The sequence below is a fragment of the Stegostoma tigrinum genome, chromosome 13 (genome assembly GCF_030684315.1).
Source record: "Stegostoma tigrinum isolate sSteTig4 chromosome 13, sSteTig4.hap1, whole genome shotgun sequence".
Lineage (NCBI taxonomy): Eukaryota > Metazoa > Chordata > Chondrichthyes > Orectolobiformes > Stegostomatidae > Stegostoma > Stegostoma tigrinum.
Window position 1 is genome coordinate 16,261,314 of NC_081366.1, and position 20,283 is coordinate 16,281,596.

The 20,283-nt window shown below is 39.1% G+C and overlaps 1 protein-coding gene across 3 annotated transcripts in view; it reads left to right on the forward strand.

Moving 5' to 3' along the window:
• Nucleotides 1–20,283, forward strand: part of slc36a1 (solute carrier family 36 member 1) — a 78,067-nt gene that overhangs the window by 50,210 nt on the left and 7,574 nt on the right. The window contains exon 11 of one of the 3 annotated variants that reach the window (XM_059650592.1): nucleotides 17,831–17,935. The exons of the other annotated variants lie outside the window; for them this stretch is intronic. Coding sequence (XP_059506575.1) covers nucleotides 17,831–17,832 — 2 coding nt within the window. The 3' untranslated portion in view covers nucleotides 17,833–17,935. Of the gene's footprint in view, nucleotides 1–17,830; nucleotides 17,936–20,283 lie in introns of those variants that run through there. 3 annotated transcript variants of the gene reach the window in all.

Genomic DNA, 20,283 nt, shown 5'->3' on the forward strand with positions numbered 1-20,283 from the left:
CTGTTTCCACACTATAGGTAATCTAATCTAATCTAGACTGCTAGGATCTCTGTTATCCCCTTGTATTTTATAGGAACAATCATGCTTTTATACATACCTGGATCTGAATACTGTCAGTAGTTCAGGGCAGCAGTTCTTTGGAGGGCTAAATTTGTCTTGGAGGGAGTGCAATGTAGACTTTGCCACTTGAATTTTAATGGTTAAATTACAGACAGATTACACAAGTCAGCCTGTGTGGTTGGTTTTGGGGCAGGAAGATGTGGTTGGGTGCTGTGCAGGAAGATATGGTCTAGACTTTCTGGAATGAAGATACAAAATGCTTCTATACATGCAGGATGTCAGGAAGTTTGGAACTCTTCAACAGTGAACAATTGGTGCTAGGCAGCATCCTGTGAATTGATTGTTAAAAATCCTTATGGTTTACTGTCAAAGTTGGTTTGATAAAGCTCAAATGAAATGCACTGGGGTGCTTTGCTACATCAAAGGCAATGCCTGACCGCATGTTATTAAATCACCAGCTAGAATTTTTCACGTTGAAGTTCGTATACAAAGTTAGACTATAACCACTTTCAAACACCTTGATTCAATTTTAGATTATAGAAAGTCTGAATTATTCTCTGTACACAGTACAACTTTTTTGTAAGTGCTACTTGGATACTCGTAATCCTAGCTGTAATATTGTAGCTTTTGGCTATCATTGTCATTCTTAGTTGACTAATTTTTACTATGTCCTGCCAAGCACAATATAGTGAACTAGGAAACAATCAGTTGTGCGCCAGATCTGTCTCTGGCATATCACTGCAATTACGACATTAATGGGGCTCAGCATTACACATAGATGAGAGGGTTTTAAAAACTTGACCTGACTACTTAGGCTCATTGGGAATTGATAAACAAAATGTCTGACTTCAAGTTTTCAAGCATTGCTGACAAGATGGTCCTTGTAACTATTGGTACAAGTTTTTTAAGGTTGGGCCATTTTTATTTTTTTCTGAATTCAGTCATGGTGCATATGTGTTGCTGTCTGGGCTAACGTTTTATTGCCCATCCCTAATTGTGCTTGAAGCTGGTGATCTGTTGCCTTTGGTCGCTGCATTAATCAGTTGGTGCGTGTTGGGAGTGTTCAGGATGAAGCAAGAATAAATTGGCCACAAAGTGTATGCCATCTCAATTCCACCAAATGCCTTATTTTGATGTGATGTGTTGAGCTCATTAATAAGGTATACTACATTTCTCCCTCTGCCTGAAAAGCAGCAATTTTCATACTAGATTCCTGTGGAATGTTTCATCAGATTGTGATGGAGTAGTACTATGTCCCCTGACGAGGGATTCTGATTTAATGCAGAATTTATACTGCAGAGGGAGTTGACACATAACTATAACAACTGTGTTCTAAATTGCTTCATGTACTTAAAATGTCTGTACAATACTCTATCAAAATGCATGCTTATAGTCCCAACAATGGTACTTTGTATACAGAGCTTTTGCTTGGTAAACTTCTTGAAGCCACTGCTTCTATCTTATATTTAAGAAAAAAGCAAATAAGGACCATTTTTAAAGATAACATAGCGTGGAGCTGGAGGAACGCAGCAGGGCGGGCAGCATCAGAGGAGCAGGAAAACGTCAGAAAATGAAGGGTCCCAACCCAAAATGTCAGCTTTGCTGCTCATCTGACGCTGCCTTGCCTGCTGTGTTCCTCCAATTCCACACTGTGTTATCTCTGACTCCAGCATCAGCAGTTCTTGCCATCTCTAAGGTCCATTTTTGGCTCTTCCTTCAACTTTTTTTGAATAGTTGTAATGTGGTTTCAACCTATACAAAATAAAATGGATTGCCAGCACCAAGTTAGTCTTTCATTTGTAAAATGAAAGCTCATTAATTAGCTGCAATTGTAATTTATCTCTTTACTGTTTGAGTGTGCTGTCTCACTAGTCGTAAATTAGGGGCACATTGGATTATCGGTCATTGGTATACAAGGTAGCAAGTAAATTTGCCTGCAGGCGTCACCACCCCAAAAAAAGCACTGGAAAATTCAATCACCTGAGACAACCAAAGAAAGGAATGTCTCTTCCATAAATGGAAGTGGTTGACTCAACTGCCCTCTGAATCAGCCAAGTAAACCACTCAGTAGTAGCAATTTGACTAAGTCTCAAAGAAATGAAACTGGACAGACCACCCAGCACTGACCTAGGCACTGGAACATTCAATGGCATAACCTGTTGACCCTGCAGTGTCCTTAGTGACATCTGGTGACTAGTGCCAAAATTGGGAGAGTTATCTCACAGGTTAGTTAAGTAATAACCTGACATTCTGTCAGGTATTATTCCATAAGTATGACTGTGTCCCAGACACCATCGTCACCATCCCTAGATATGTCCTGTTGCCCCAGCAAGGCAGACTCAGCAGAGGTGGTGGCACAGTGGTATGTAGTTGGAAGAGAGTTGCCCTGGAAGTCCTCAACATTGGTTCTGGACCTCACAAAGCCTCATGGGTTCAGGTTAAACATGGAAAAGGAAACCTGCTGATAACCATGTACTCTCCTCCATGGACTGATGACTCAGTACTCCTTGATGTTGAACAACACTTGGATGAAGCACTGAGTGGTGGCAAGCGTGCAAAGTGTACTTGGTGGAGGTTTTTTGATGTTCACCACCAAGAATGGCTTGGCAGCAGCAATACTGATTGAGCTGATCGGGTTGGTAAAAGTTATCGGTGCTAGGTAGGGTCTGTGACAGGTAGTGAGGGAACCAACAAGAAGGAAAAACATACTTGACCTTATTACCAATCTGCCATCTGCAGATGCGTTTATCCATGACAGTATTGGTAAGAGTGACTATCACATGGTGCTTGTGGAGATGAAGTCCTGCCTTCATGTTGAAAATAACCTCCATTACATTGTGTGGCACTATGACCGTGCTAAATGGGACAGACTTTGAATAGATCTAACAACTCAAGACTTGGGCATCCATGAGGCACTGTGAGCCATTATCAGCAGAATTCTTTTGGAGCGTTGTTTGCAAGCTCATGGCTTGTCAAATTCCCCGATTCAACTATTATCATTTAAGCCAGGGGACTAATGCTGGTTTAGTACAGAGTGTAAAAGGGCATGCCAGAAGCAGCATGAGGCATATCTAAAAATGATATCAACCTGTTGAAGCTACAATACGGAATTATTGACAAGCAAAATATATACACAGCAAATAATGGACCAAGCTAAGCGATCCCACAACCAACAGATTAGATCTGAGCTCTGCAGTCCTCCTATAATGGACAATTAAACAACTCTGGAGAGGAAGGCTCCAAAAGTACCTCCATCTTCAATGATCATCAGTGCATACATCAGTGCAAAAGCTAGGGCTGAAGCATTTGCAGTAATCTTAAGCCAGAAGCGCTAAGTGGATGATCCGTCTCAGTCTCTTCCAGTGGCCCCCAGCATTGCAGGTAGCAGTCTTTAGTCAATTTGAATCAATCCATGTTATTCAGGAAATGGTTCAAGGCACTGGATGCTGCAAAGTCTGTGGGCCCCTGACAATATTTTGGCCGTAGTACTGAAGACCTGTGCTCAAGACCTTGCTGCTCCTCTAGCAAAGCTGTTCCAATACAATTACAACACTGGCATCTACCCCACACTGAAAAATTGCCCAGGTATGCCCTGTGCACAAAGCAGGATGAATCCAACCTGGCCGCCTGATGCCCTATTAGTCCACTTGATCATTTGTACATTAAGGAAGATGTCTTGAACAGTGCTATCAAGCAACGCATGCTCAGTGATGCCAAGTTTGAATTCTGCCAGAGACACTCAGCTCCTGACCTCATGACAGCCTTGCTTCAAGCTTTTTCAAAAGAGCTGAATTCCAGAGGTAAGGTGAGAGTAACAGTCCTTGACATCAGGATTGACCCCTATTGCGTTTGACAGGATGGCATCAAGGTGCCCAAGCAAAACTGGAATCAGTGGATATCAGGGTAAACTTGGTGGGAGTCGTACCTGGGACATGAAAAGATGGTTGTGGTTTTTGGAGGTTGGTCATCTCGGTTCCATATCATTCCTGCAGGGTTTCCTCAGGAGCTACCTAGGTCCAATCATGTTTGGCTGCTTCAGTGATCTTGCTTTCTGCATAAAGTTAGAAATGAGAATGTTTGTCGATTATTTCACAATGTTCAGCGCCAATCAAGCCTCCTCCAGTACTGAAGCAGTCGACGCTCAAATGCAGCAAGATCTAATCCGCATCCATGCTTGGGCCGACAACTGGGAAGTAAGACTTGTGTCAAACAAATGCCAGGTAATGACTATCTCCAATATGAGACAACCCCTTCAATGGTGTTACAGTCACTGAATACCCACTATCAACACCCTTGGGATTACCATTGACCAGCGACTCAACTGGACTTACCACATAAACACAGTAGTTGTAAGAGCAGGTCAGAGGCTAGGAACACTGGTGAGAAACTCTCCGCATGCAAAGATTCATTGGAGCTTCAAGTACATTGGCACAGTAATTGAGATCGAAGCAAGTTCTTCAAATATTTCTTCCACCTGTTTCTATTCTGAAGAGGGCTTAAACAGAGTAACAGAGCTGTACAACTTGGAAACTGACCCTTTGGTCTGACTCATCTATGCCGACTAAATATCCTAAATTAATCTAGTCCCTTTTGCCAGCATTTGACCCATATCCCTCTAAACCCTTCCTATTCATTTGTATCCAGGTACCTTTTAAATGTTGCAATTGCACCAGCCTCCCCCACTTCCTCTGACAGCTCATTCCATACATGTACCACCCTCTCTGTGGGAAAGTTACTCCTGAGGTACCTTTTAAATCTTTCCTCTTTCTCCTTAAACCTATGCCCTCTAGCTATGAACTTAGGATGAAAAGCCAATCTATGCCCCTCATGATTTTATTAACCTCTATAAAGTCACCCCTCAGCCTCTAGTGCACCAGGTTAAATATCCCCAATGTATTCAGCCCCTCCCTATAGATCAAATCCTCCAACTCTGGTAACATCCTTGTAAATCTTTTCTGAACCCGTTCAAGTTTTAAAACATCCACCCTATCGCAGGGAGAGCAAAAGTGGCCTAACATGTTCTGTATAGCTGCAACGTGATCTCCCAACTCATCTACTCAGAGCACTGTCCAATAAAGGCATGATATGCTATTATGAGTAGTAGTGTTAATCCAATTTGTTCTCACGCATAATATACCAAATTGCCTGTTTTGTTGTAATTTCTTAATATTTCTACATTTGCAGATTTAGAATATTGACATCAAATGGTTTTTTTGTTTTCTCTAACCATCCTCAGAAGTAGAACAGTGAATGATATAGGGGATAACACTTGAAGTACTTTCGTCCACATCTCACTCCATATTGCCTGGGAGCAGCATGGCATTGAGCTGATAACAAAAATCAAATGCACCCTAGGCCATTGTCCTGAACTTGCTGTATGGTGCAGAACTCTGGGTCTGCTATTAAAGATCTGGAACATTACCAAAGAAATCCTGACCTCCATTATGAGGGCCCCAATGCGGGATCACTGATAATGAGGTTCTTTATTATGCTGGATGTAAAAGCATGACGACTGCCCTCCAACTTGGATGAGAAGGCCATTTCTCCTGCATGGTAACTGCAGAATCTGTAACCAGATCCTCTATCGCAGAGACTCTCAGAAAATAACATCAGGGTTGTCAGTACAAATGATAAAGGGACACCTTCGAGAAGAGTCTTAAAGGCATCAGTAATGTTGGCCACACTTTTTGTGAATCCATATACTCACGTGGATTGAGCATTAGTTAACAGAAAGAAAATAGGGTAGGAAGGAATATGGTGTTCTCCACCTGACAGGCTGAGTTAATGAAGTATTCAAAGGATCAGTGCTTGGGCTCTATCTGTTCCCAATGCACATCATTGGATGGGGGGGGGCCAAACGTAATATTTCCAAGCTTACGGATGATACAACTAGGTAGTCATGTGTTGAGGTTTACGCTAACAGCCTTCAAGTATTTGAATCGGCTGATTGAATAGTCAAGATAATGGCCACACGGAGTAAATGCCCAAGTCTGAGGTTATCCACTTTGGTAGGAATAATGGGCAGAGTTTTCTTAAATGGTGAGGAGTTAGGAAATGTTCATGCTTATTCTCATTGTCCTTGTTCATAAATCTTGAAGGTTAACGCACAGATACATCAAACAATTAGGAAAGCAAATGTTATGTTGGCCTTTACTGCGAGAGGATTCGAGTAGAGGACTAAATATGGAACAAAAACAAAGTTGCTGGAAAAAGTCAGCAGATCTGGCAGCATCTGTGGAGGAGAAAACAGTTAACATTTCGGGTTCAGTGACCCTTCCTCAAAGGAGTATATATATTTTGTTTCAGTTCTCTGGAGCCTTTTTTATGAGATTTTACCTATGATGTGTGCAGTTTTGGTCCTCTTTCCTAATGAAGGACTGACTTTCCATTCGAGCGCAGCAAAGGTTCATCAGACTGATGGCTGGAAGGGCAGGACTGTCCTTGGATAGATTGTAGAAACTAGGCCTGTATTATGTAGTGTTTAGAAGTGCCATGACCAAGGATCGTAACCCCGGATCACAAACACATTGAATTTTTAATTGCAGTAACTTTTTTAAGAGGCCTGTTACATCCAAAAAAGGACCTGTGGATGTAATTTCAGTGGCTGCTTAGAAAGAGATCCCTGAATATCACACCTGATAAGATGTCAAGGAACTTTCAAAGGGATGGACTTGAGTTCAGTTTGTAATGGATTTCTGTCTCTTATCTCCTGGGACCCTTCTGAGCCTCTGAATGCAACCAGAAGAGACAGCAGTCTAGACCTAATGCCTGTTTTATGACTTCTGTTACATGATCACACAACTGGTTAAAGCCAGTTCAACCCTGGTGGGTATCCTAGCCATTTGAGAGGCTAGTGTATGCAAGTGCCTAAGATACACCTGTATATTAGCCTGGGTTCAAACACTACAGTACTATGAAGGTCACATTTGAAGCAATGCCTAATAATCACCCCTGGGTTGAAGGTAAGGTCTCTTGCTGTGAGTGCTGAAAGCAACCAAGCCAGTCAAAAGGAAACGAGTCAAAAGAATCTTCACTAAACTACAAAAGCGAAGAATCTTTAAATCAACGGTTCAACTATCAACAAATAAAGAACAAGTCATTCAGTTCTGTGTTGAGGAATTTCTTTTCTCAAAGCATGGTCAATCTTTGGAATTCTGTACTCTGAGGCTGTGGAAGGTTAGTCATTGAGTGTGTTCAAGATATGTAAATTTTTACATTCTAGTGAAGTGAAGTGATATGGGGATATTGCAGGAAAATGTCATTCATGTAGATGATCAACCATTTTAGAATGGCACAGTAGACCCCAAGGCCTGAATGACCCACTCCTCCTCCCATGTTCTTTAGGTGCAAATGATGTGGATGCATTTAAGGGGAGATTAAACTGGTATGAGAGGGATAAAGGAATAAAGATGAAGTAAATTGGTAAGAAGCTTTATGTGTAGCTTGAACATTGGCATACAGCTAGAGTGGTACGGTGCTGAGATTTTTTGGTGTAATTACACTGTGATACATCAGCTGTAGCCATGATACATGTTGTTGTACCTATAACTGCTAACTTCTGAATATCTTGTGGTGCAATGATAATGTACATCTTTTGGGGCAGTGCGCTCCATGTTCACATTCTCAACACAATCAGGTCTTGTTGGCCATTGAAGGAATATTTTCGAGATGTGGTTCAACAGACTGATAAGCCTGCAAATGTTTCTGCCATTTCCCCAGAAAGAACAAAGTATGAGGGAAGATGTATTGAGAAGGAAGCATTAAATCTGGAACTGCTTCCTTGATGCATGCAACATGAGCAGTTTGAGACAGAGAACTGTTACTAGAAGTGATGATAATGTTGACTGTCGCTTTCCTTGTTTTATGTTTGTAAATATTCATGACTTCTATTCAGTGGATGAACCCTTGAACATAATGGAATTGGCTAGTACTATGCAAAGCAAAATTGCTGCCTTGCGGGATAGTTTTTTTTAGTTAAAAACCGTGTGAATTGACGAAAGTAGCATTTTGCCCTTCAAATCTGCTGTATCTTTTGATAAGATCATGGTTGATTTGCTTTTGAATTCCACATTCTCAGCTTGTGTTTTCTAAGTGCTCAGCAATAACCACCTTTTAGTGATCAAATCTGGTATATTTCTCACAGAAGATGTCAAGCGAACTGGTCTAGTTTCCTGCTTTGTTGTCTTCTCTCCTTGAATGGAGGAATTATGTTTGCTAGTGGAGTCATTCCAGAATCTGAAGCTTTGGAAAATTCATACATGCATCTGTTATATCATTAGCCACAGATGTATATCAGTAGGCTGAAGTCAATCAAGTCAACCTGGAAACTTGTCAACCTGTAGCTCCTTGTAATAATAATTTCACCAAGTTGCTCACTTTCTTCTACCTTCTAATTTTCTACTATTATTGGAGTTTTTATATACTACACAATGAAGACAGAAGCAAATATTTGTTCATTTCATCTGGCCTTTCCTTATCTGCTGTTATCACCTGCCTCTCTCCCTGGAGGACCAGCGTACTCTCTGCTTCCTGTTTAGCTTCCTAATCTGTTTGAAAACTCTTGCTATCTGTTATGTTTCTACCTGGTTTCCTGTCATATTCTAATTAATGTCTCCTGACTGATTTGCTGCTGTTCTTTTATATCCTATTCAATCATCTAGCCTGCACTTGTCTTTGAACCATTACACACTTTCCCTTAAAATTGACACTTTTTTTTAGAACGTTTCTTTATGGCACTTATTTCAAACATACTGAAATATAAATCAATGATGGACAACTAAGGAGATATGTTGATCTGTACCCTAGCTTAGTATCCCAGTTCATTTCAGCTCACACAGTTGTCCTTATTCAAGTTTCAAATACTAGCCTTACACCCACTCTTCATCTTCAATCTGCATACAAAATTGAATAATATCTTCACTTATACCTACAGGTATCTTTGCTTTCAAGTCATTCATTAATTCTGTCACCTTTAAACAATACCAAGTCTAGTATAACCTGTTCTCTACTGATAGCAACACATTCTATAAGAAGTTATCTTCAAAGCAATTTGCTCACTAATCTCTTGTTGACTGTATGGCCCTCTGATGTCTGTATGTGGCAGGTTCTTCTGAAGTTCGGTTTGATTTGATTTAATTATATCTTGTTACAAACTACAGTGAAAACTTCTATGGTGTTGCCACTCTTTGGTGCCATCTTAAAATACAAAAATAAACCAAAACATAGAATATAAAGGCAGAGAAATGAAGAAGTAAGGAAAGTATCCAACTTTGCAGTCCATAATGTTAAGCGCTCCATCATGGACAATGGGTCTAGTGGCTAAGCGTGAGTCCCCTTTGCCATGTTGCTGCCACTAGAACAAAAGTTGTCATTCTTCAACATCTCCTCTGCCAAATCCCTTGCCATTAAGTTGTAGCTGGACTCCACCAATTCTGCCAGGTACTGAACTGGCCCAAACTTGACTGTTCCGTCACGAGTACACTTCCGACCCACTTTGCTGCTGACGTTGCTGAGTCCTTTTCTGGACCTGAACTTCCCTGTCCCCTCCATGAATCTGTGTTGGAAGCAGACTTGTCATGCATCAGCCCACTGATCAGCATACAGAACTTCCCAGAGACTCTGCAGTTCGTGGAAATGTTGCTTGAAAGCATTTTGAACTCCTCATCCAGGCTATCATCGTCAGTCTCAGTTGATATGTAGGCAAGGGAATGCACATTGAGTGAAAGGACCTTAAGAAGGTACAGAGGATCAAAGGATACTTGGTGTGCAAGTTCATAGATCCTTGAAGGCAGCAAGACAGGTAGATAAGTGCCCTTTTCAGCTGTCTTGACTTTATTAGTCATGAGATACAATACAAGAGCAAAGTAGTTAGAATGGAGCTAAAGATAATGTTAGCTGGCATACTGTTTGCAGTTCTGATCTTGGCTGGAGCAGTTCAGTAATGACGAAAGCCTAGATAGGCTAGAGGTGTTTTCTTTAGACCAGGGAAAGTTGAGGGAGGAACCTGGTTGAGGTGAACAAAGTTTTTTTAAAATGGGGTATAGATCAGGAAAATCTCTCTTGCTGTTTAAGGTCAGAATGCAAGGTACACAATTTTAAGGTAAGGAGCAGAAGATTTACTGAGTTTGGGAAAGGTTTTTTTCCTACATAGAGGGTGATAGATAACTGGTACTCACTGCCTAAAAGGTGGGAATGCCTATAATATTTATTAAAAAAGTGATAGATAACTGGTACTCACTGCCTAAAAGGTGGGAATGCCTATAATATTTATAAAAAAATTAAGCAAGTAGTTAAAATGTCATAGACTACAAGTCTAAGGGCTAAGTGCTGGAGAATGAGATCAGAATAAACAGATGTTTGACCAGTGCAGACATATGGGCTGAAGGGCTTCTTTATGGACTCGTGCTCTGTTAATCCAGGTGGTATTAGACTAGCCTATCCTCAGGGAGGTGTGACAGCCTCCTGAAACAGTGTTCGGGTATCTCTCCCTTCTTGGGAGCATTGCTGTGTCTTCACCTCAGCCTTCAGTTCAGTAACTGTGTTGGAATTCTGTTACCTTTAGACATTTGTTGCAGATGCATTTCCTTAGATCATAGATTTTGGGTCCTGAAAATCCCACAGTGCTGGTCTCACCATTGTCTGTCTGCCAATCTATTAAATGTATTTTGTTAATCTAATCAGTTGCACAAAACTGTTGGAGCAAATTTCTGCAGATGCTGGAATCTCTGTTGGGAATCCCAATAAGTCAGGTGGCATTCATGTGAAGAGAACAAGCTAACGGTTAGAATCTAGATGACTCTTCAGAGATCTGAAGAGTCATCTTAATTCAAAACAACATTAGCTTGCTTTCTGTCTATGGATGCTACCTTACACGCTGTGATTTCCAGCATTTTTTCCATAAAACTATTCTTTACCACTAGTTTGCATTTATTAAGTGTTGATACCATGTGCAACTGCACATTAAAATATCCATTTATTAAACATGTAACTGTTTTAGGAACCTATATTTGTTCTACTGCTTTTTATTTATAAACCTTCCTGACGACTATTTTAAACAACCTACATCCATCGTCCCTTTACACCGAGCACTTTACGGCCTGTCCGTTTATCAGACACTTGTGAAAATTCTGATTCAAGTGAAGAATGGATTTATTAGCAGTAGATGCCAGCGCTGTACTATTAACTTTGAGAGGTTTCAAGTGTCTAGTTTCTTGATACTTTTTAAGATTGACTTGAAGTTGATGTCCTTTTCTATGATTGAGCACTGTTTTAAAACATAATGATTTCATTTGCATAGTGTGATTTTTGATTATTGGTTAATCCTTCATCTTATTGCTGTTTTTGACATCATGGTAGTGAAATGTTAGTCTCATCACCAACACCAGTGTACTTCCAATTAAAATTTTAGGTTATATTAAATTAGTATAGCTGTGCAAATGTTTGCTTTTAAAACAATCTATCAGCAGCTGAAAAATAAATGGAGAGGAACTCCATCATTGAGCTACTTCATGGTGTATTGATAATGTCATAGGCCCAGACTAACGTTCTGGGGCTATGCATTAGAATCTCATCATGACAGATGACGAAATTTGATTTCAGTAAAAGCTAGCCTAAAGGAGACCATGTAACCACTGTTGATCGTTGAAAACCCCATCTTGTTCACTAATGTCCTACAGGGAGTGAAATTTGCCATCCTTGCATGTCTGGCCTACACATGACTCCAGACCCCACAGCAATGCTCTTAGGGATTGGAAATAACTGTTGGCCTCGCCAGCAATGCCCACATCCCATGGTTTTTTTAAAAAAGATGTAATTATTTGCATAGTGGTATTTATAATTTATGGTTCTTTTGCAGAACTGATTTACATCATATATGGAACACCTGCGAAAGTTTTGCGTTTTAGTTTAACATCTAGGTCAGGCAGCAAATCAATCCAAGCTAATAGGAAAAGAAGCATTGAAGATTATATACAAGTGTCTAAGTTACCATGAGGCTGTTAAGATGGGATACTTAGATTGGAGGTAAGAAAAATGGATCCATGTAGAAAATTCGTTTTGGAGGTGTTGTATCTTACCCAGTAGTAAGTTCTCCTTAGATGTAATCTTGTGACAGTCCACGTTTTGCACTGATGCAAAAAAGGTGCCGCATAAAGGTGGCCAAGTTTGCTTTTGGCATTTTTTCTAAGGACATCTGTCTGTAGTAAGCCATGTTTTAAATTTCACAAGTGTAAAAGAAATGCACTGGAGTTACATTTATTACATTTATTAAAGTGCTTCACACTATTTGTTCATGGTTTCCTGGTACACATGTATTGGAGTGTATTATTAATTGTTCTTGTCGGAATGTAATCTTCAGGATTATTGGAATCGAGTTCTTGAATTTAACTGCACTCTTTTTTTATTTAACAGGGCAGTTAGTTTTTGCAGGTTTTCAGTATATCTTTGACTTCACTCTATAGTGATGGCTTTAATTTTTTATTCTTGCCTTTGTGTTGTGTTCTAGCTTATTTTAGCCTGCTTGACCTGCACCAACTCAAATTAGGATCACATTTAAAATCTTTGCAGCAGAATACAGACCAATGTGAGCTAGATTTGATTCAGAAAAGGTAAAAGTCCCTACCCATAAACTCCTATAGATCACTGAGCTACTTTTTAAACGAAAGTTTGTTTTTTGATATTCATCTTGAAAGCTTCCTAAGCTCTAAAGCAGGTTAAGTGAATGTCCAGGATGTTTCAGAGTTTGACTTGAGAAATTTGAAAAACAGACGGAGAAAGGTATGAATGTTAGTCAAACAATAGAGTACCTTGGAATTGTGTAGAACTTGAAAATTAAATTTGAAACTGAGCCAGAAGCGAACACTCAGCTTCCCCTAACTCTGGGCTTATATTGAAATAAGTGTATGGAATCACTGTTTTTGGTTTATATGATCAACCTGCTGAGGAAGTTGGCTATTTAGAACTGAAACTGATCTCACATTTATTGAAAATTCTTAATTTGTAAGATTTGCCCTTGAACTAAGGTGCTTGCTAAGTCATTAGAGGGCAGTTGAGTTTGCCACATAGCTAGGGTCTGCAGTTGTACATAGGCCAGACCAGGATGGCAGATATCCTTCCATGAAAGACATTAGTGAACCAGGTGGATTTTATGACAATCAGTCATGATCACCACTACTCAGGCTTGCTTTCAATTGATATTAATCAAATTAAAATTCAACCAGTTGCATTGTGTATTTGAAACTGCGTCCAGGTCATTGGTCTAGGCCCCTGGATTAATAGTCCAATGACATTACCATTGTGCCAATCACTATTTCTACAATTGTTGTTCTCTACCATCATGAGCAATATAATGTATTTATTTAATATTGTCATCTCTGGACTCTGTTATAATTTCTCCTTTCTAACCCTTAAGATCCAAAGTTTAACTTTACCAATTCTTCTCCCCCCCCCCCCCCCCCCCCAATTATTAATAACTATAGAAACATTTACAACCTGTATCTCTCATTCTCTTTTTTCCTTTTTTTTAATTCATTCATTCACGGGATGAGGGCATTGCTGGCTAGGCCCTGCATTTATTACCCATTCCTAATTGGCCATAGTGCAGTTAAGAGTCAACCATATTGCGGGTCTGGAGTCACATGTAGGCCAGACCAGATGAGGATGGCAATTTCCTTCCCTGAATGACTTTAGTGGACCACGATTAAGTTATCGTTTTGAGTTCTAAAGCCCTCCCATTTTTCAGGCCAGTTGTACTTTTTGGCAGCATTAAGTCTCTTCCTTCAATCTAATGCTGTCTTTAACTGGATAAAAAAGAACACTGGATGCTAAAAATCGGAAATGAAAAATCAATGATGCATGTTTTCAATTGAGGTAGCATCAGTGGTTTAAGAGTTCATGTTTCAGGCCCATGAGCTTTCAGCAAAACCGGGAAGTGTTAGAGTTGTAATAGGTTTTAAAAAGAGGAAGAAACAAAATTTAAGGTCTGTGATAGTTTAAAATTTAGTATTATATAATGCCAGATTAAATAAAAATGACTGTGCACCATAAACTCATTTGCCAAATCATTTGGTGTTATAGCAGGCCACCAAATTTGTTCTGATCTTTCTAGATACCAATAACTTTTATATGGTTGAGAAAATGAGATCCCACGTATTTAACATGAGAATAAAATTACTACATTCCGTGGTTTTCAACAAACCAAAAGTAACTTTACTCAGAATGGTAATATAATGTAGAATTCATCGATAACTTTTTTAAAATTCTAGCATCCAAAGTTAACCTGGTGTAATTATGGGTAACTGACTGGTCAAACATTCCACATACCAGAATTTTCTTCTGGTAATCCTATACAATTTTTGAGGTTTTCTGTTACGTAAGCTATCTTTCTTTGGGGTGGGGAAGTAAAAATTACCTTGGAGCCAGTTTGTTTACAAAAACATGTCCTGTTTGATGGATATATAGAATTGATACTGGAACTTAGGGTTTTTAGTTGGTATAAAAATTATTAATGTCTCACGCCACACAATTTTTAAAAATGTATTCAGCATATAGGAATAGAAAATAATTTAGCCCCGCTTGTCTCTGTTCTACCATTTAACAAGATCATGGCTGATTTTGTGTCCTAACTCCATTTACCAACCTTCAGCCTATGTCCTCAGTAACTTTTACTTGACAAAAATAACTGATCCTGCATCTGCTGCCATTCATGGAAGAGAGTCCCAAACATCCACCACCCTTTGGTGTGTAGAAATGTTTCCTAACATCTCTACTTAATGATTTGGCCCTGATTCTCAGACTATGCACTCTACTTGTAGGATCCCCAACAAAAAGAGAAATAGTTTCTCTTTATTTATCTGGTGTTTTGCTGACTTTGATCCAATCACCCCTTAACCTTCTAAATTCTAAAGAAAGCAGATCTAATTTGTATGAGCGATAGTGGGAACTGCCGATGTTGGAGAATCTGAGATAACTAGGTGTAGAGCTGGATGAACACAGCAGGCCAAGCAGCATCAGAGGAGCAGAAAAGCTGGTGTTTCAGGTCTGGATCCTTTTTCTAACCCATCTTCATTTTTCTTAAGAAGGGACCAGACCTGAAACGTCAGCTTTCCTGCTCCTCTGATGCTGCTTGGCCTGCTGTGTTCATCCAGCTCTACACCTTGTTATCTCTAATTTGTATGATCTGTCCTCATAATTTAACCCCTGAAGTCCAGGTGTCATACTTGTAAACTTGGGTTGTACTCCCTCCGAAGCCAAGATATCCTTCCTAAGGTGTGATGCCCAGATGTGCTCTCAGTACTCCAAATGAGTCTAAGCAGAGTTTTGTATAACTGCAGCATAACATCTGTATCCTTCTACTTCAGTCCTCTAGATGTAAAGGCCAGCATTCTAGTAGCTTCCTTGATTACTTTCTAGACCTGTTTGTTAGATTTTAAACATCTATGCAACTGAACCCTCAAGTCTGTTTGAACAATTACTAAATTTAACTTCATACTATCTGATCAGTACCTGGACCTCTCCTTTGGTCCAAAATGGATAACTCACGCTTGCATACATTGAAACCAATTTCCCTGTCATGTCAGTAATTTGCCCTCCATTCCGGGGGCTTCTACCTTAGTTAGCAGTGTTTCATGCAGAATGCTATTAAATGCCTTCTGGAAGCCCATATAAACAACAGCCATAGACATACTCCTGTTTACCACCTTAGTCACCTCTTTGAAAAATTCAGTGGGGTTTGTCAGGCCTGACCTATCTGTCATGGTATTCATATCCATGCTAACTCCCTCCAATTAACTGAAAATTTTCAAGGTGTTCACTTGCACTGTCCTTGGCTGTAGGCGCCAATAATTTCCCCACCACAGATGTTAGTCCAGTTGGTCTGTAATTACCAAGCTTTCACCTTTTCCCTCTTTAAAAATGGAGTGACATGAGCAATTCTTCAATCCAATGGGATAACTCCTAGGGAACTATAAGAACTCTGATACAGGCACTAACTATTTTTCATTGTGAACATCCACATCCTCGAACATCCTTGGATGGAAATGATGGACTGTCAAGTCCTGGGAATTTGACACTCTTTCATGCTGCTAATTTTCTTTTATTAATTTTATTTAGGCCCTTTCCTTAATCCAGTATAAATTTGCTCAGAATTTTCAGCAACCTGTCCTCCTTTTCTACTGTAAATACTGAGGTGAAGTAATTATACAATATGTCTGCTATTTGCTTGTAGTTTTTGACTGTAACCCCACTTTTCAGTCTTCTAGGCCCGAAACATCAGCCTTCCTGCCCCTCTGATGCTACTTGGCCTGCTGTGTTCATCCAACTCTGCACCTTGTTATCTCTTGCTGCTGAACATCCACTTTCCCTTTGCGTAACTCCAAATTTATTCTCATTGATTTGTTTTTTGTGTTGCTTGCAATATTTAGTTATTAATTGAAACATCTTTGTCTATGAGGCTTGTGGCCACATAAGCATTTGGTTGATGTACTGACTAGTTTGGAAGTTACGAGGTGTATGAATTCCAGTTTATTATTTGCTGGAAACCCATGTTTCACATTGTGAAATCAAAATGTGAGGGGTAATTTGCTAAGTTATAATTGAGATATAATAAAACTGTTTAACTGGGCCACTTGGGGTAGAAACTTATGCTATAGATAAATTTTCTTTGGCACTAGGAAAAAAATACGTCATTTCTCAGAACAAAATATTTAAAGTATATGAAATGAACAAAATGTGAGCCACCATATTGTTGTTGTAGAAACATAAAATTTGTCATTCATTCCACATGGTCTTGCGTCTGCAAGCCTAAAGAAGAATGAGTGCAAATGTAGAAAATAGGAGCAGAAGTAGGCCATTCAGCACTTCGAACCTGCTCCTCCACTCATTACAGTGATTGATCATTCAACTCAGTTCCTACTTCCATCCCATACCTTTTGATCCTTATAGCTCTAAGAACTATATCTAACATGTTGTTGAAAACAATCACTGATTTGGCCTGAATCATTTTCTGTGGCATTCCACAGGCTTACAATTCTGTTTGTGAAGACATTTCTCCTCGCCACAATCCTGAATAGCCTACCACATATCCTTAGATATGTGCTTCCAGTCATCCATCCTGTATTTACCTTTCTAGTCCTGTTAGTGTTATAAGTTTCTATCACAACCCCTTCATTCTTCTAAACTCCAGCACATGTAGTCCAAACCAATCTAGCTTCTGGATTCCAGTACTTTACAGAAGGCAAGCTTTTAATATATTCTCATACCAAATGTTCTTGTTACTTTGGAAATCATCTTGTGTTTAGGAATAGAGAAATGAAAAAAAATTGAACTTCTAGGAACCAACAACATCACATTATAGTGCTGAAACACTGGATGAACATTCTGTATCCCGCATATAGATTGACTTAACTGTGGCTTCATTTCCTGGTCATGATAATCTGATAGTCTCTTTCTTGATTTTTATAACCAAACCTAGGCAATCTACATAATCCTTAAATGAAAGCAAAATACCGCAGATGCTGGAAATCCAAAACAAATGTAGAAAATGCTGGAGAAGCTGCAGGAGCTCTGGAAGAGATATACTGTACATGAAACATTAATACACTTCAGTCTTCACGGATGCTCTCAGAACCGCTCAGTTTCTCCAGCATTTTGTTTGTTTCATGTAGCTTTTCCAGGGTTTTTAACCAAACGTTGCTGATCTGGATCTTTTAAATTAACCTGTTACACCAAGGTAATTTATTTCTAATAATTCTAAACTAACTTCTCTCTTTCTCAGGAGCAACTGCTTTACACAACCAGCTTCAGTGAAGAACCTTGTAGAACTGCCCAAAGGAAACTGAAAGGCTGCTTTCCAAACTATGGATATTTCCTCCAAGCCCTCCCAAAAAATCCAGAATCTTCTATCTGAAAGCTTAATGCACTGTGCTGTACTCAGTGCATTCTTGAACTCTCCCATTGTAAATAAATTCCAATTTATTTCAAAGCCCGCTCTTGGATTACTTTTAAAATACATTACTATGGCTATAGGAATAGTGACAAATTAATTGTTAAACTCAAAACCTATATACCATTAGTTCAAAGTCCAAACCAAAAAATATTAAAATATATACAAATCATTCTTCAATATCGCAATAGTTTGACAGATTCTTACTGACTTTGTTGAATTTAGTTTCTAATCAGGTTAGTCATTAATGTTATTTGAGGGTAGAAAAATACAGTTACTAAAATTCAAAGTTTATTTTTTATCGGCAGAGACAATTTTAGGGCTGTGAAGATTTGTTTTGGTCACCAACTGTGCCTCCTATATCATTTAGAACTTTACAATTATATTTAAACATCACTAATTTTACATCTTAAATAGACAGTGCTGTACATTACAATATTAATGAAAATGCTGAGCAATCAATTGAGAGTAGTCTCTATTTCAACATGATGCCCCTTTAACTTTTTAAATTGCCATACATGTATTATATAAAAGGAGAATTGTATGCAATTCTCGTCAATGCTAGATGGCTACTAATGCAAACAAGAAGGAATATTGATAGAGTATTAATGATGTCAATCTGAAACAAAAACACAAATTGCCAGAGAAACGGAGGCTTGGCAACATCAGTGAAAGTGGAGTTAACTTTTTTTTGAGTCCAGTGACCCATCTTCAGAACTAAGTTTAAATCATATCTGACTGATGTGTTTCACAAAGTAGTGAGCTAAGACCAAGATTCATGAATGTTGTCAGTGGTTTAATTTTGTTTTTATGTCCCTAGCCTATTTATGTCTGTTATCAGTGCAGACTTAAAGCAAATAAAAACAAGTTGCTAGCAATTCTCTGGCCAGACAGCATATTTGTAGAAAGTCAACATTCGAATGTTAGCTTACTGATGAAGTTCATTAACCTTTTATTGGATGGTTTAAACCATGTTAACAAGCCATTTAATCTTCAGTCTAACAAAAGAGTTTTTTGAATGTATTGCAGAACTGTGATTCTGTATATAGAATGCATCAAGTTTTGGTTCCAGATAATGACATCTGTTATAATTTTTATGCATATTCTCACTCTCTCTCATTTTGGTTCTTGCACATTCCTATTGAGGTCAGTTTTCATAGCTGTTTATCGCTTGTATGCGATTAGCAACTCTACTCCATCCTTAGCAGTGCTTGGACCTACACTGGTACAAATAGGTATGGAAGACAAGGCAGTGTAGTTCTGCCCGGGGTATACAGTTTACTCAGACATTTTCAGAATCCAGATGCTACATTTCTCTTGCCCTGTCTAACCAATTATATTTTACAGCATATGTGATTTATATAGGCTAAAATGTAACTTGGGAGGACTGGAGTATAGGATTTTTTTTCTTTTAGTTACAGCAGTAAATAAACTTCTTTCTCAATAAGCTCCATCATGGAGAAAACCAAACCTGCATTTACATAATGCCTCCCATGTCTGCAAAATGTTCCAAATCACTTCACTTCACTACTAATGCAGTATTTTTGAAGTATAGTTAACATGACTGCCAGTTTGCACATCGTAAGTGCCCACAGACTGCAATGTGATTCTTACCAGATAATCTATTGCTAATTGTGATTGCGTGAATAAATGGTAGTTGTAAAACCCAGAGAAAATGCTTCTGTTGCTCACCGAAGAGTACCATGGGATCTTTTATGTCCAATTATGCTGAATCTGTAACTTTCTGCCTCTGGCGTAAGTGCCACCAACTGGAGCACAGTGTTAATAATACCTTTCTTATATGCTTACCTATAAGAGCACAAGTAGGCCATTCAACCTATTGTGTCTACCCCTCTAGTCAGTGAGATCATGACTGATCTGATAACCCTCAACTCTACTTTCCTGCCTTTACCTATAATCTTTGATTCCCTTACTGCTTACAAATCTGTCTGTCTCAGCCTTGGGTGTACTTAATAATCCAGCCTCTACAGACCGGGGTAAAGAATTCCGCAGATTCATTACCATCCCAGAGAAGACATTCCTCCTCATCTCTGTCCTAAATATACAACGCCCTATTCTGACTCTCTGACAAGGGGAAACAAATTTTCCAGATCTAATCTGACAGCCCTCTAAGAGTCTTGTATGTTTCAATAAGATTGCCTCTCATTCTTTTATATTCCAACAAGTACTTGATCTCTCCTCATCAAACAGTTCCTCTATACTTCGTAACAAAGTGTGGGGCTGGATGAACACAACAGGCCAAGCAGCATCTTAGGAGCACAAAA